General features: G+C 39.5%; 4 protein-coding genes and 1 long non-coding RNA gene across 7 annotated transcripts; 3 read left to right on the top strand and 2 right to left on the bottom strand.

Moving 5' to 3' along the window:
• Positions 1-2,232: 2,232 nt before the first annotated feature.
• On the bottom strand, positions 2,233-3,605 carry LOC105692264 (mitochondrial fission process protein 1). The gene is made up of 3 exons (XM_012411340.3): positions 3,364-3,605; positions 3,054-3,181; positions 2,233-2,723 (listed from the first exon to the last, which is right to left on the bottom strand). The coding sequence occupies exons 1-3, from the start codon at positions 3,419-3,421 to the stop codon at positions 2,424-2,426; spliced, it is 486 nt and encodes a 161-aa protein (XP_012266763.1). The 5' UTR covers positions 3,422-3,605; the 3' UTR covers positions 2,233-2,423.
• A 1-nt stretch (position 3,606) lies between these two features.
• LOC105692263 (N-acetylglucosaminyl-phosphatidylinositol de-N-acetylase) lies at positions 3,607-5,238 on the top strand. 2 transcript variants are annotated; one of them, XM_012411338.3, is made up of 5 exons: positions 3,607-4,230; positions 4,320-4,401; positions 4,509-4,705; positions 4,804-4,938; positions 5,017-5,238. In XM_012411338.3, the coding sequence occupies exons 1-5, from the start codon at positions 3,924-3,926 to the stop codon at positions 5,121-5,123; spliced, it is 828 nt and encodes a 275-aa protein (XP_012266761.1). In that variant the 5' UTR covers positions 3,607-3,923; the 3' UTR covers positions 5,124-5,238. The 2 variants fall into 2 exon arrangements, with proteins under 2 accessions (XP_012266761.1, XP_012266760.1); XM_012411337.3 differs by having other exon boundaries at positions 3,612-4,230; positions 4,804-4,934.
• Positions 5,239-5,361: 123 nt separating this feature from the next.
• Positions 5,362-6,367, top strand: LOC105692321 (mediator of RNA polymerase II transcription subunit 21). The gene is made up of 3 exons (XM_012411440.3): positions 5,362-5,636; positions 5,717-5,828; positions 5,910-6,367. The coding sequence occupies exons 1-3, from the start codon at positions 5,595-5,597 to the stop codon at positions 6,293-6,295; spliced, it is 540 nt and encodes a 179-aa protein (XP_012266863.1). The 5' UTR covers positions 5,362-5,594; the 3' UTR covers positions 6,296-6,367.
• Positions 6,368-6,727: 360 nt separating this feature from the next.
• LOC105692319 (histone-lysine N-methyltransferase SETD1B-A) lies at positions 6,728-12,394 on the bottom strand. 2 transcript variants are annotated; one of them, XM_012411438.3, is made up of 9 exons: positions 10,546-12,394; positions 10,076-10,357; positions 9,653-9,961; positions 9,307-9,570; positions 8,505-9,154; positions 7,757-8,396; positions 7,464-7,685; positions 7,100-7,357; positions 6,728-7,010 (listed from the first exon to the last, which is right to left on the bottom strand). In XM_012411438.3, the coding sequence occupies exons 1-9, from the start codon at positions 12,286-12,288 to the stop codon at positions 6,837-6,839; spliced, it is 4,542 nt and encodes a 1,513-aa protein (XP_012266861.1). In that variant the 5' UTR covers positions 12,289-12,394; the 3' UTR covers positions 6,728-6,836. The 2 variants fall into 2 exon arrangements, with proteins under 2 accessions (XP_012266861.1, XP_020711714.1); XM_020856055.2 differs by having other exon boundaries at positions 8,505-9,151.
• On the top strand, positions 7,575-12,498 carry LOC125499877. Its single transcript, XR_007276906.1, has 4 exons — positions 7,575-7,706; positions 7,861-7,991; positions 8,212-8,373; positions 12,388-12,498. It is a non-coding gene; the product is annotated as an uncharacterized LOC125499877 (long non-coding RNA).
• Positions 12,499-13,247: the final 749 nt, after the last annotated feature.

Below are 13,247 nucleotides of genomic sequence, written 5' to 3'. Positions count from 1 at the left end.
AAGCCCAATTGGAAGGGGCGACAGGCCCCGCCCCACCCCCACCCCCAGCGCAGTTACAGACAGGAGAACGTGGCGAGGCCGACCCACAGCTTTTCACCCCCGTAGCGCCGAATCTCATTGGATAATTCTCGTTCCGAGGGGCGTGTCCATCCCTGATTCAAGGTAGACATGGCCGCCGCACGGTGCGACGTGAACGCTGCAGGAAAGCACCGAATGGAAATATCTATTGATCCCGTCTGTGGCGTGTACGCCTAAGGATCCCAGAATGCCACAGGTTTCAGAAATTTAATTTTTGAATTATTCAATTTAAGAAAGTGTTTTTCGGTACCACCTCGCCTTTGTACCTGACTACGTGTGTTATGTATACCCGCGTAATGCCGCTGCAGTGCCTCGGGATATTTATAATTATAATAACAACCCGCTGCAGATAAATCGCGACTGTTATAACTTTATAACTCTACAACTTTCGGAGGCGTTTGAAGGGGGCGCGAGGGGGCAGCGTTCCGACAGATTTTTTACCGTATTTATACTTTGCATAACTCTGACCGGTAGCCAGACTTGCTTGGGTATTACTTGGCGATATTTCTTTCGTAGCCTGCAGATTCCGATCCGAAACGCTATAATTTCGACGATTCTTGAGTTCTCGACGTATCATATGTATATACAGGGTTTATTCACCCGTTCAATTCCGCAGGATTGAAAACAGGGGCTCACTATCACGACGCCTACTCTGTTCATATTTTATATCGTTATTATTATGAATATTTATGGATTCACGTACCGTCTGCGTATAGATTTATAAGGAATAAATATTCAGTCTGCAGATGATCAGTTCTGAAGAGGATAAAAATTTCGCATTGAATCGAGAATAGTGCCGTATATACATTATGTGATGTATCTGTTGTATCTATATCTAATACATTACATAATTGCGCAAGTTTATCAATTCACACGGTATATCGATTCGCATTCAATAAACGTATGTATATATTACATACATGGATTCACAATTATTTATGATATATATATACGACTGTATTATATCTGGTATTACGTGAAAAATTCAGAACCATTCGCCTGCACCGCCGGGGCGCGGGAGAGAAACAATTTATGAGAATATAAAACTTTCAAATCAGCACAGCACTTATAGCTCGCGGATACACGTAAATACGTAAGTATATATGCACATAGGAAATGATCAATAATCGTAGGTTGATCTGATATATATTGGTTAAAAATATAGTTTTATACGCACATAGGTACAGATGAAGTAATATATACACATGACGAATTCGAAGCATATGTGTATATACTACGCATGTGTACCTAAATAAATACACTATGTAAGGATCGAGCGAAATTTGATTTACAGTCTTTAATGAATAAATATTACTAGCGAATACGATGTGTGAATATTACATATTTATATATACTATGTGAAATATTATGTGCATGAGAGGTATGTATACGTATATACCTAGCTTCGTCCACACCGATCCTGTTCAACCCAATTGGATCAGAGATGAATCAGCGTTAAATAAGAACCATTTTCCTCAGGCATGTATATCAGGTATATACTGCACCTGCCCCGTAAAACGAAGCGTATCGTTCCACTTATTTTGCGTTAAGAATAGCGGGTTGTGGATCCAATTCTTCGGTAGTTCGTAGAGATTCGGCTGTGGTCATTTATTTCTTTGTACGTATCCACAAATATACCGGTGGAGCTTTTAGTCGTTGCGTATAAAATATCGCGAGACAAAGCTATTCCGATCACGTATTATTTCGCATAGGTTAAAATTCCAGTAGGTATACATATATCATCGAGTCATGTATGCAATTGTTATCTCTGCTGCTTGCGAAAATTTGACATTTCTGTTCGAATATTGTACGCGTACAGAGACATCTATAGTACAAGTACAAAGTATTGCAACCATCTAGTTCAACTGAATTTTTTAAGGGTGCAAATTTTTACTTTTCATCACAGATCATGTTCATCTCTGTAAACTCGACTGCGGAGCGGATAGCAGGCTAGAATTATTCACACGCATCACCTTACTCGACCGATATGTCCGGCTACTGCATCATCGAATGTAGTTCAATAATTTTCTGCTGCGATCAAAAATCATTCGCAATGAAAATAAGGGCTTCATAGAATATTAATCGAAAAAACTATCATAGGTGATGATACCAAGTAAATCATAGTAGTCGAGGAAACGAATTTAAAACGATCAGTAACTTCTGTAAATATTTATCAATGAATAACATTAGATTTATTATAATATGTAACATCTAAAATAATGGAGCACTTATTTAATAAAAACACTTCCCCTATGACACTTCAAGCACTGGCTCTATTTGCCGAGCATTTAATTGTACTAATGAGGACGTTGACGAAACTTGACAACTTGTAGAATAACTTAACGTTAATCAGGTACTTTGTTTGGACTGTATCCAACCCATTGTCTATAAGTGTGGTTCATTCCATCTTCAACCAAAAGATCTATCGGACGAATGATGAAAGGTATAGATGCAAGACCGACTGCTACGCTGACCCAGGGACTTTTAAATTTTTTGTTATTTAATTTCTTTTGTGCCAATTGTACGGCGTAGCATAATCGGTTAATGGTCAGTCCAGGAATAATTACAGATGCGAATCCTTGCCATATTAATGTATCCGATGCAGAAAGGGCCACTTGCTTGATTCGATTCGAAGAAGCATCTTGCTGGAACAAGGACAAGCTATGATTCAAGTGAGATGAAAGTTTCTATTATCGCTCACTGGAAATTTGTCGGTTTTCAAATATTTTTTTCTTTCTCATATCGACTGAACTGAGAAATATTCGCGTTTGCCGATACTCTCTGCAGAATGCTGGTATACCCACTAGACAGTTCATATAATCATTAACAATTGACAACATACAGATGATAACAATCCTATTATATTCTTGCAGTTTGGCAATAATATAAGACTTACTTTTGCAGCCAAAAGTAGATGCAGTATTTCAATTGACGTTATACCAATTCATACTTATCCAATCTTGGCAGCAATTTACCTGATAGACGACAGCTGCTTTGTGTGAAGAATCTGCAAGAACGTAACCGATTGCTACGGCATAGCTTAATCGCACTAAATTCTTCCCAACAATACTTCTGAAGGCTTCGCCAACCTCATTGGCATATCCTGGAATGGAAAGAAAATGTTTGTAAATCGTCGCTCGTGTAGATTTTCCACTTCGATTCGCTTATCTCTTTGCATGCAGCATTATTCTTCATCTACAGGTCGTTGCTGTATATGAAAAAAAAGTTCATATATCTTTTAATAACGAGTAATCAAAATTTTAATTGCTAAAAGAAAATGATTACCGAGATATCTCACGTGTGTATCGCGAAAGATATCCACCTCTTTAATCCCTTTGGCCATATCAACAACGCAATGTGAATCCGCAGCCGACAAAACGTCAAAATTCTGATAGTGATCAGTTTAGGCGGCTAAAATAAATGACGTTGATTATTAGGTCAGATCAGGTTGGACTGTATGGCCATTGGCGTAATAGTCAAAAAAGAGATTGAATTCTAGGGAATCTGGCTACTTCAATGTTGGTGAAACTGAACCAGATACGTCTGGTAGAATAATAACAGAAATTTAAAAAATTTGGTTTAAAATAAAGTTATTTAATTAAAGGCCATTCCATCTGAATTGTGAAATAGAAAAAATTATCGGTTATCTCGTTTCGGGAATGAACCCGATTCGACGTCATGGCGTCTACAGTTTCGAATCATGATTGCACATAACCTAATTTTAAGATGCTCTATATTTTCAAAAAATTTTCTAAACTTGCACTTTATAAATGAATAAACAACAATCCACGAATTGTAGAACATATCGTTACTGAAAGTTTAGGATACCAGGTTAAAGATTTTCCATGGATATGTCACTTGTGAACACAGTTGCAAATTACGTCAACGTGTTGTTGAATGAAACTGTTTGGTACTTCAAAGAAATTGCTTGGCAACTTGTCATCGCTGTGATTGCTTACTTATGTGTCTGTATATTTTTGTACATACTTTTGTTAAACGTCAGTCATAAAGCATGGCAACTTCCTGGACCACCTGCCAGAGTATTATTAGTTATCGCTCATCCAGACGACGAAGTTATGTTCTTTGGCCCAATGATATACTGGATGATAAACCAGAGAGATTGTGAAGTTTACCTGCTTTGCCTGACAATAGGTACCGTGCCATGCATCATATTCTTTCACCTACCAATTCTGTAATGCACTTTGATCCAAGAAATAATTTTTCGTTCTGAAACATTTCAGGAGGTGATAAAAAAAGAAAAGAAGAACTCTGGGCAAGTGCTCGAATCCTCGGCATTCCAGAAGCCAATGTCACCATTTTAATGTGAGCCACCTATCAATCTTTCCTTCTTTGATTTTTGTGGTGAACAATGACAAACAGAACTTGTTAGTAATCATTACCATGCAATGACTATGTTTTCCAAACTTTAGGTCTACACAGTTACCTGACGACCCCAAAGTTCAATGGCCCAAAAATATAGTAGCTGAAACTATACTCCTGCATGTTGAAAGTTACAGAATCAACGCGGTTGTAACGTTTGACAAGCGTGGCGTGAGTGGACACAGAAATCACATTTCTATTTTCTACGGGGTGGCTTCCTTGTGCATGGAAAATAAATTGCCTACTTGTGAGTGCGCATGATTCAAATCATCACCAAAACATGACATCAATTTCACTATTGATATCGAAATTTAAAATCGTTCCTTAACAATATTATCTTTTCAGATTGCAAGATGTACGTACTAGAGACTGTAAATATTCTGCGAAAATATACCCTGGTACTGGATTTACCTATTAGTTTGTTATCCACGTCTTATTGGTATTTGCTCAGCTTCAAGCAACGAAGAAATATACATGTAGGTTGTACGGTATTTTCAAATAACATTGGCAAACTCTATTTGACAGTATGAATTACTGCTAATTTATTATTTTGTACAGACGGCCATGAGAGCTCACAAGTCCCAATACGTTTGGTTCAGAAAATTGTACATGGGGTTTTCTCGGTACGCATTCGTAAATACCCTCCAAGAAATCAACTCGCTTGACTTAGAACTGGACATCGACTTTGACGACGAATAACATCGCTTCGATCAAAATTTCTAACGAAATTTACTATACATGTGTATATTGTAAATAGCAAATAAAATTTGTTCATGACTACGGTATCAGATCATCATTAGTCCCTCTAATGTCTGGTGGTACCAGTACTCATCGCTAGAGTAAATGTGAACATTCCTTCAGTAACATCGTGGTGTTACTTGGTTAATCTACCACGGGTAGCGGGCTTAACGTTCTTCAAAAGTTGCAGGTTATGGTGTCAAAGGTGACATATAAGACAGGTAGATACGACGCCGAATGGGGGGAAATATCGACTGCAGTTCAACGACGTAGATTTATTGGCATACAGAAAATAGACATGGATATTTTTTATCACTTCCAGTATTGAATTACCACATCTTTATGTTGACTCGACGGTAAACTTTATACAGTATATTTTTGAGGTTAAACATTGCAAAATGGCGGATCGTCTGACACAGCTGCAAGATACCATAAATCAAGTAAGCTTCATTCAAACCTGCACTTATTCACCTATTGGAGAAATTCCCTGCACTAATTAAAATGGATGTCGTGCTTTCAGCAAGCCGAACACTTTTGTAACAGCGTTGGCATCCTACAACAGTATTCAACACCTAGTAAATTTCCAGGATTTGATAGAATCGGAACACCGCAGCCACACCAAACCCAGGAAGGTGAGCATATAGACTTTTCTAGCATCCATACAAATTTTTTTCCATTTTAATTGTCGACACGTATAATTTTTCATTCATCAGATTACGCTGCTCTATTTGCTACACTGATAGCCCGTTGCGCCAAAGACATTGATACTTTGATTGAAAGTCTTCCAAGCGAGGATTCATCCCAAGAGCTACAAGTAGCAAGCTTAAGCAGACTTGAACAAGAGAATCAAGATGCTGGTGAGCAGTTGGAAGAGATTGTAAGACAGGGTGAAGCCCTGCTTCAGAGGATTCAAGCTGCACTTCAAGACATTGCACAGAGTCAACTGGATATGCAAAACCCTGCTGCTACAGCGACAATCAATACAAATCTAAACCCACACATTAATTTCAAGCAAGAAAGCTTTAGTAATATCAATACCATTCCTTCCAGCAACTCGCATCAGCCACCTGATCCATCCCCCAACTCTATGAGTCAGTGATATAGAATTCGTTTCATTTTGTGTATAAGAATCGTAAGCTATTAATGAAAAATAAACACTTTTTTATGCGTTCATGTGCAGACGACGAACTGTCGCCAAAGTTTGATTTGCCTAAAATGCAGCGTCCTTCTCTAAACCGATAAAAACCCGTGCGGCAACTGTATAACGAACGGCACGGCCATAATTTATCATCCTTCAGGAAATGAAAGTTAATTGTGGTCAAAGTGAGGCGAGGACAAGTGTTCCTCGAATTGTATTTACAAATTACTTAACAAACCTCTGACAATAAACAAGATCTGTGCTTCATCACTGACTCGATTAATATAATTTAAAAACGAATTTGTTCGACATTATTTAGTAATACCTGTAAATTCGATAGAAATATTATAAACGTATCATCTATGCTTAATAAGAAATACGAACAAAATATTGTACCGTTTTCCATTGGCTTTTTATAAAATGTTTACATGGGGATTTATTTACAAAAATATGAGTAGGGCATGGTTGATTGAAAGGGGATGAACGGTGAGGTGACAAGAAATTAATTGAGAGTACCCCGGCATTGGGGTGCGCCGCAGAGACAAGGAATCTTATCATCCTCCAGTGGAAACTTGTAATCGTAGGTAATTTCTTCATTCACACCAATTGGTTGTTTGCTGTAAATAACAATCTTTTTCTGACTCTCAATCGTTATTACCTTAGCGTAGCAGTTGGGCTGTAACATAAATATTTGTATATGGTCATCGAACGTTTCTTTCTGAATCGAGGCTAATATTTTCTGGATAGATTATAAATCTGACTTACATTACAGCTGTGATTTATGAATCGTGCCAAATTACCGCATTTCGTTGCGTCGATAATAGTATCGAGATCGATACGGAACAAATATGAGCTACCAATACCCGTCGCTTCGTATTGTGTTTCGCGTAGATCCGCAACCACTGGTCTCACCATTTGTCCGACATATTCTATTACCATTTCATCAGCTGCGATTGGTTCCATCGCAAAGAGACCCCAGTCATGAATACCAGACTTTGCGAATTTCAATTGCTTCTTTCGGAACTAAAATGCGAACAAAAATATTTAGAAGTAATTCGAACCACCTTGTGATGTGGAAAACCAGCAGACAGTTATTCACTCTCGAAATTCCGAGTGCTATCGATATTACCTTGAGCTGATTGAACTTTAATAAATCACTGTCGGTATCGATACCGAAAGCTGTTAACAAACGACGTTGGTTGCTTCTTGCTTCACGCGATAAGGCTTGCATTTTTCCAGTTAAAGCTTTAGCCATTGTTTTAGGACCGTTCATGGCACTATCGCCACCCATATATGGCCCACCGCTGTCCTCTACTTCATTACTACGCCTTATACTCTGCGCATAATGATGCTGCAACGTAGTTAAATCAAGGTTAATCAATTACAGATCTTTTCAAAGTTACAAGATAAAAGTTTACTCACTTTGTGTTTAGCTTTCTCACGAATGTCAACTTTGTAATAGCCTTCTGTACGAGCACTTCCGGTAGAATGTAATCGTAACTCATCTCGTTTTCTTCTTTTTGCAGGGCTTGGAATATCCGTTGCCGGATGATCGACCCAATGGGTATCGTTGAGCCAGTACCCTTGGTTGTCATCGGCGAGCAAAGCTTCGTAGCTTCGCCTTAGATATTCTACATCTTCCGCGTCTATTCCTTTAGTAAGAAATTCGTAGAGTACCCCCATTTCGGTCATCAGATCCCTTTCTTTATAAGTTTTCACCGGCTCCTGGTATTTTCTTGGTAACTTTTCATAAGTAAATTCATTTTCGATGTTCTCTTTTTCTTTTTCATGATTTGGATGCGCATGTAGTTTAGAATACTTGTTGTATTTCCTCTTCGTCGGTTTTTCTAACTTTTCTTTCGGTGTTTCTACATTAGGTGGTTTTGTAAGCTTCGCCTTAGCAGGAGCAGGTACAACAGGACCTCGAGACTCGGTTACAGATGGTTCTGGTGCAGCTGGCGGAAGAGAATACGAATGTTCCATGTACACTTGGGATGCCTGAGATCCAGGAGAACTCGGACTATGCTGACCGTTGAGGCGTAAGTCTGTCTCTGCTTGGAATCTGAATAAAAAGAAAATACATCATTATGGAGTACGTCGATCTCCCGAAATATCGGGAGTTTAAAATCAATCAAATGCTCGCTGTCTTTTATTTTTTTTTTAAACGTACCGTATTCTCCTGATTTCCAAACTTTCTTCCTCCGAGTCAGTTGTGGGTATTTCACTGAACATTTCTATTTTTTCGGACTCTTTCAAAATTGGTTCATTGTTTATGTATTTGGCAGATAATGTTTGTAGAGTTCTTATAATATTTGGTTGTAAAGGACCGGGACTCTTGTGTCGTATAATATTATCGTGTCCAGCAAGAGCGATGAGTGCTTCAGCAGCTGAACTTTCCATCCTCTGAATATCTCTGGTTTCGTCTTTCACTAGCGATTCAGTAATGACGTCTGATTTCACTGGTTTCAGTGGTTTCAGTATCCGTACCGGTGACTCGGGTTTCGATTTGTCTACATCAACACCAGGTGTTAACAAGCTGTCTGCTATTCTTTCGGTTTCTGTTTCATCTGTCTTCACTCTAGTTTCGTCTTTGGTTTCTCTGTCCACTTTAGGCGAAGATATCGGGCTTGTTTCATTATCATGTTGAGGGAATTGATCCAAATCCTGGTCCTGTAGCCGCAGACTAGGTACAGGCGTTTCACTTCTCGTCGGTGTAGGGCAGTCTAATGATCTCTGAATTGCTAACTCCATCAAAATTTCTGGATCATCGCTATTACAAGCTAATGGACGATGATCGGATACTCGACTGTCGCTGTCCTGCTGGAAAATCGAATCGTCATTAGAATTTTTTCATCTGATTTCCGATGAGATTTTTACGCTAAAACGCTCCGATTGCTATTTCTGAACCAAATATCATCTGGCTGTATTGATTGATAGACTCAATAGACGAATCTTTTTTCAATAATATGTACCTCGTGCGAACTGCTAGATGTATCCTCTTCATCAGAACTATCGCTAGAGCTGCTGCTGGATTCGCTACTACTGGATTGTTCGCTAGAGCTGCTCTGTGACGTCGACGACGAGGAAGCTGTACCAAGAGACGGAGCGCGTCTTTTAACTTTTTGCACGAGTGGGAGGTCTAAATCACTATCGCTGTCAATTATCTCAGGATCTACGGGATCCGATTGTCGGCTATCTTCATCTTGCGGCGAAGGACTCGGTGCTTTTATTTTCCTCTGTAATTGAACGAAATCACGGAAGTCATTAACCATCTAAGCGAATGCTCAAATCCCCTACAACAGAAGTTCGAACGCTTACCCTGAAGGACGGCATTTTTGGCATACTAGCTCTAATGCCCAATCCAAACCCGTCATAGTTAAGTCCCAACGGAGTTCCTTGTTCTAAAATGGATGACAGTCCTTGCGGCTTGGATACTTCTTCCTTAGGGACATTGTTAGTGACACTAACATCATCGGTATTTTGGGTTTTCTGAGTCTTCTTTTCATCCCACCAAACCTCGAATAGTTTAAATGCTGTATTCTCAATCATTTTTTTATTGAAATCCCTTTTCAGTATCTGCTTCAGTTCGCTAACCACTCTGTTCAGCACCCCATTGATCGTGGGACCCTGACATATGAAACAAAGAATTACTAAAAAACTATCTCACACATAAAAGACCTGATGGAGGAACTATAGATCGGTGTCATTGTGTTTTCGTAATTGAATTTTTTCCGAACTGACCTGTGGATTATCCTTGGTGATATTGTGGTTAGCAATTGCTTGCAGTCTGGACTGTAAAGTGGGATAATACGCAGTTCCTTGAGGTGCACCAACACCCCCTGGAACGGGAGCATTTGTTGGTTGATAATGATGGTTTGGTAAATATGGTGTTCCATAGGGGTAAGGATATTGTGCCGGTCTTGGCCAATTATATACATCTGTAGGTGGTGGGTAATGCGCCAGATGTCCGGGATAACCAGCTCCCGGATACAGTTGATTCTGCGGTTCACTTTGAGCTATAACCTAATACAATACCACAAGTAAGACCCAGAAAATTATTTAATTAAAGGTCAGTACTCAATTCCTGTTTTTGGCATGTCACACTTTGAAATTATTACGGTAACTGTATTCATAAACACCTTAATGTATAAATTACAAAGGCATAAGTTAGAAATTACAAAGTTGCGAATGTAATTTTCCATAGTTCCTACCTCTTCGATCTTTTCATCTCCAGAGCTTAAGCTGCTTAGCGACATTCGATCATCATCTGGAGGAGGTGGAGGAGGAGGCTCCTTTGGTGGTTCCGGTTCCATATCGTCGAGAGCAGGACTGTAACTACCTAATAATGCTTCGTCTTCACTAGAGCTTATTACACTCCCTAACTCTTCGTCGACTGAAAACTGGTTAATATTGTTCTCGCGGGTTTTTCGTCGTTCCTTATTCCGTTCCAAAATCTTTTCAAAACAGGACTTGTACATGTCAGAGGATAGAAACGGACTTGGAGGTTCGGATAAAATTTCTTCATCGGGTTGAAGGGACTTTTTATCGTCCTCTGAATCGCTTCCAAATTGCAGGAAAGGTGGAGCCATGCCTCCAGCCTTATCCTTCAAAAGCATAGCAATTCTGGTATCCAAATCCAATGTCTTACGAGAATCATCCACCGGAGAATCTCTTGAGGAATTTTTACTGACAGCTGGTGCAGTTTCCTTTTCTTTCTTAGGTAGATGGTGTACTTGTGAAATTTTTGCAGAAGTCGACGTCTTTGTAGTGGGAATTAAACTCGGTGTATCTATGCTCGCATTGTGCTGTGCTGCTGGCCACACAGGTGTGGCGGCGTATCCCGCCGGACCAGGATTGGGTCCAGTCGAACCCCACCACATACTCGAATTTTGCTGAACCGATATAGGCTGTGCTACATTCGGCGGCATATTTGCTACATAACTGTTGGGTGGTTGATGATGATAACTTGGGTAGTATTGAGGGTAATCGTAACTTGTTGCAGGGGTAGAATTTTGGGAATAGGTACTCGAGTAGTTCAGTTCACTTGGAGCAGTGCTGTACCCTATATCACTACCAGTGCTCCCTCCAGGTGTTGGATAATCTCTGAATTTATTGAATCTGGAATTTTCAATGTATGGATCTCGGGACTTTTCCAAATTTTGGGTGCTCTTTTTGGCAGTGCGATACTCTTCTCTGTCTTCTGGTGGAAGTTTTTCAATCGGTGTTTGTTTCTCAGGCTCAACTTCCAGTTTTATTTCCTTCTCAATCTTTTTCTCTGGCTTTTTCTCTGTTGTCATATCCTCGTAGATCTTCTTACATTCGTCGCCAAACGGGTCTAAAAAGACTTTCAGGACCTTACCCATGACCGAAGTGTTATTCAATTTTTCTACGCAAGCTTTAGATGCTTTTGTTGCCTCAAATATAACTCTGGCAATTCCTAGATGTTTGTTTGTCATCGGATGATAATAAATAGTCAGTTCTTCAATCAAGCCAAATTTTTGAACCATATCTGTTAAAAAACTTCTGTCTATGTTGTCATTTAGATGACAAAAGGTCACCTCAAGTGGAGGTGGTTCTCCGCAGTAATTGGAATCAATTTTAAAACGAGGCACAGGTAATTCTAGTTGTTCTAATCTCGTCCATATCCTTGTTAGTTGTGATCGTGGATCTCGGAGCTGAACCGGAGGATACGTGGGATCTCCGGGTACAATTCCATCGTAACGGTATAACTTGGATGCGCCTTTTGCCAAGAAAGGATCGACTAACAACTTGTAGTTTCTTAATTTTTGAGCAGCCGCTTGCCCAGCAGCTGCCTCTTTTTGAGCATGTGAGGCATGTGTGTGACTGTGTTTTGACGATTGATTGGAATTGTGGGACGAACTTTGCGAGTTTCCGTGAGCATGATGGTGGTGCGAATGTCCATGTCCGTGTCCATGCCTCTCCATTCCGTTCATTGCCTCCAGGCATCATCCATTCAAATCAAATTCTAGCCCAGAATTCTAAGTTGACTTATTTACCACGATCTTACAATCTTGGTAATTAATTTTTTTCAGTGTAATACCAGATTCAAACAGTCGATAGCTGATTAAAACCCAGCAAGGCAACTGGATGTAATATCAACAAATGTATAATGGGCATTAAACAATCCTTTGTAAAAGCTGCAATGTTGTGTTTTGGAGAATTTTCAAGTCTTGAGGTTGTACATGTATTTCAGGAAGTGTTTTCAATTTTTGCAGTAATTGTGCAAACAGTCTACCGTGGCTGGCAAATTCTCATGTAACTAGTCTTTTTAACATAGAGCAGGATCCCGTCAAAGCAGGACAAACATAACCTTAATGTTTTGTAATCGAAGGTGTTTGATTATTCTTGAAAATCTGTTTTCTCCAACTTAGTTTGAACAATAATCTGGAGAATGGTGATTTCGCACTCGATAAATGAAAAAGAAATCGACATAATATGGCTTTTTTTTTACTTGTAAACCCAACCTCGACGAGCCGTTTATACAGGACTTCGATTCCCCTTCATTTTTAATACGCTTACGACCTTTTGTTGTAGTTTCCCATCCTCAGGAGTCCAAGGGTTATGAATAAACCTTACTTCGCCCTTTTAAATTATCTCTCCTTGATAGAAATTCCGGTTTTTTACCGCAGCCCCTTTCGACACGCTTCGCGCAAAGGCACTCCGAAATTGACTGTTCGCAAGACGCGCTATGCCCGAGTTGAGTGAAATTTTAAAAAGCAGACAAACATTCTTCGCCGAAAAGCGCCGTATTACTTCCAATGGTTCCAACTATCTTTTCTTTATTCAATATTTTAGGTTCGTACTATCGTAATCACCTTTTGTCGATAGGAAAAACTATGCGAGTATTTCTGTATGACGCCATCCTTGTCGCTTGGGTATCATGGTTGAGAAA

The sequence above is a fragment of the Athalia rosae genome, chromosome 2 (genome assembly GCF_917208135.1).
Source record: "Athalia rosae chromosome 2, iyAthRosa1.1, whole genome shotgun sequence".
NCBI lineage: Eukaryota > Metazoa > Arthropoda > Insecta > Hymenoptera > Athaliidae > Athalia > Athalia rosae.
The sequence above is the reverse complement of the archived record's forward strand: the minus strand, read 5'-3'. Positions and strand labels throughout refer to the sequence as shown.

Excerpts from the sequence above, each read along its gene's own strand:
- LOC105692264 (XM_012411340.3), bottom strand. The coding sequence starts at position 3,421 with ATGGCCAAAGGGATTAAAGAGGTGGATATCTTTCGCGATACACACGTG. Across the intron at positions 3,182-3,363 it reads TACACACGTGAGATATCTCG|GATATGCCAATGAGGTTGGC; the intron begins GTAATCATTTTC and ends TTTCCATTCCAG. Across the intron at positions 2,724-3,053 it reads AAGCAGCTGTCGTCTATCAG|CAAGATGCTTCTTCGAATCG; the intron begins GTAAATTGCTGC and ends TCCTTGTTCCAG.
- LOC105692263 (XM_012411337.3), top strand. The coding sequence starts at position 3,924 with ATGGATATGTCACTTGTGAACACAGTTGCAAATTACGTCAACGTGTTG. Across the intron at positions 4,706-4,803 it reads GGAAAATAAATTGCCTACTT|ATTGCAAGATGTACGTACTA; the intron begins GTGAGTGCGCAT and ends TTATCTTTTCAG. Across the intron at positions 4,935-5,016 it reads AGCAACGAAGAAATATACAT|ACGGCCATGAGAGCTCACAA; the intron begins GTAGGTTGTACG and ends TATTTTGTACAG.
- LOC105692321 (XM_012411440.3), top strand. The coding sequence starts at position 5,595 with ATGGCGGATCGTCTGACACAGCTGCAAGATACCATAAATCAA. Across the intron at positions 5,637-5,716 it reads TGCAAGATACCATAAATCAA|CAAGCCGAACACTTTTGTAA; the intron begins GTAAGCTTCATT and ends TCGTGCTTTCAG. Across the intron at positions 5,829-5,909 it reads GCCACACCAAACCCAGGAAG|ATTACGCTGCTCTATTTGCT; the intron begins GTGAGCATATAG and ends TTCATTCATCAG.
- LOC105692319 (XM_012411438.3), bottom strand. The coding sequence starts at position 12,288 with ATGAACGGAATGGAGAGGCATGGACACGGACATGGACATTCGCACCAC. Across the intron at positions 9,155-9,306 it reads CATCTAGCAGTTCGCACGAG|CAGGACAGCGACAGTCGAGT; the intron begins GTACATATTATT and ends TCGATTTTCCAG. Across the intron at positions 7,358-7,463 it reads TAAAGTTCAATCAGCTCAAG|TTCCGAAAGAAGCAATTGAA; the intron begins GTAATATCGATA and ends TTCGCATTTTAG.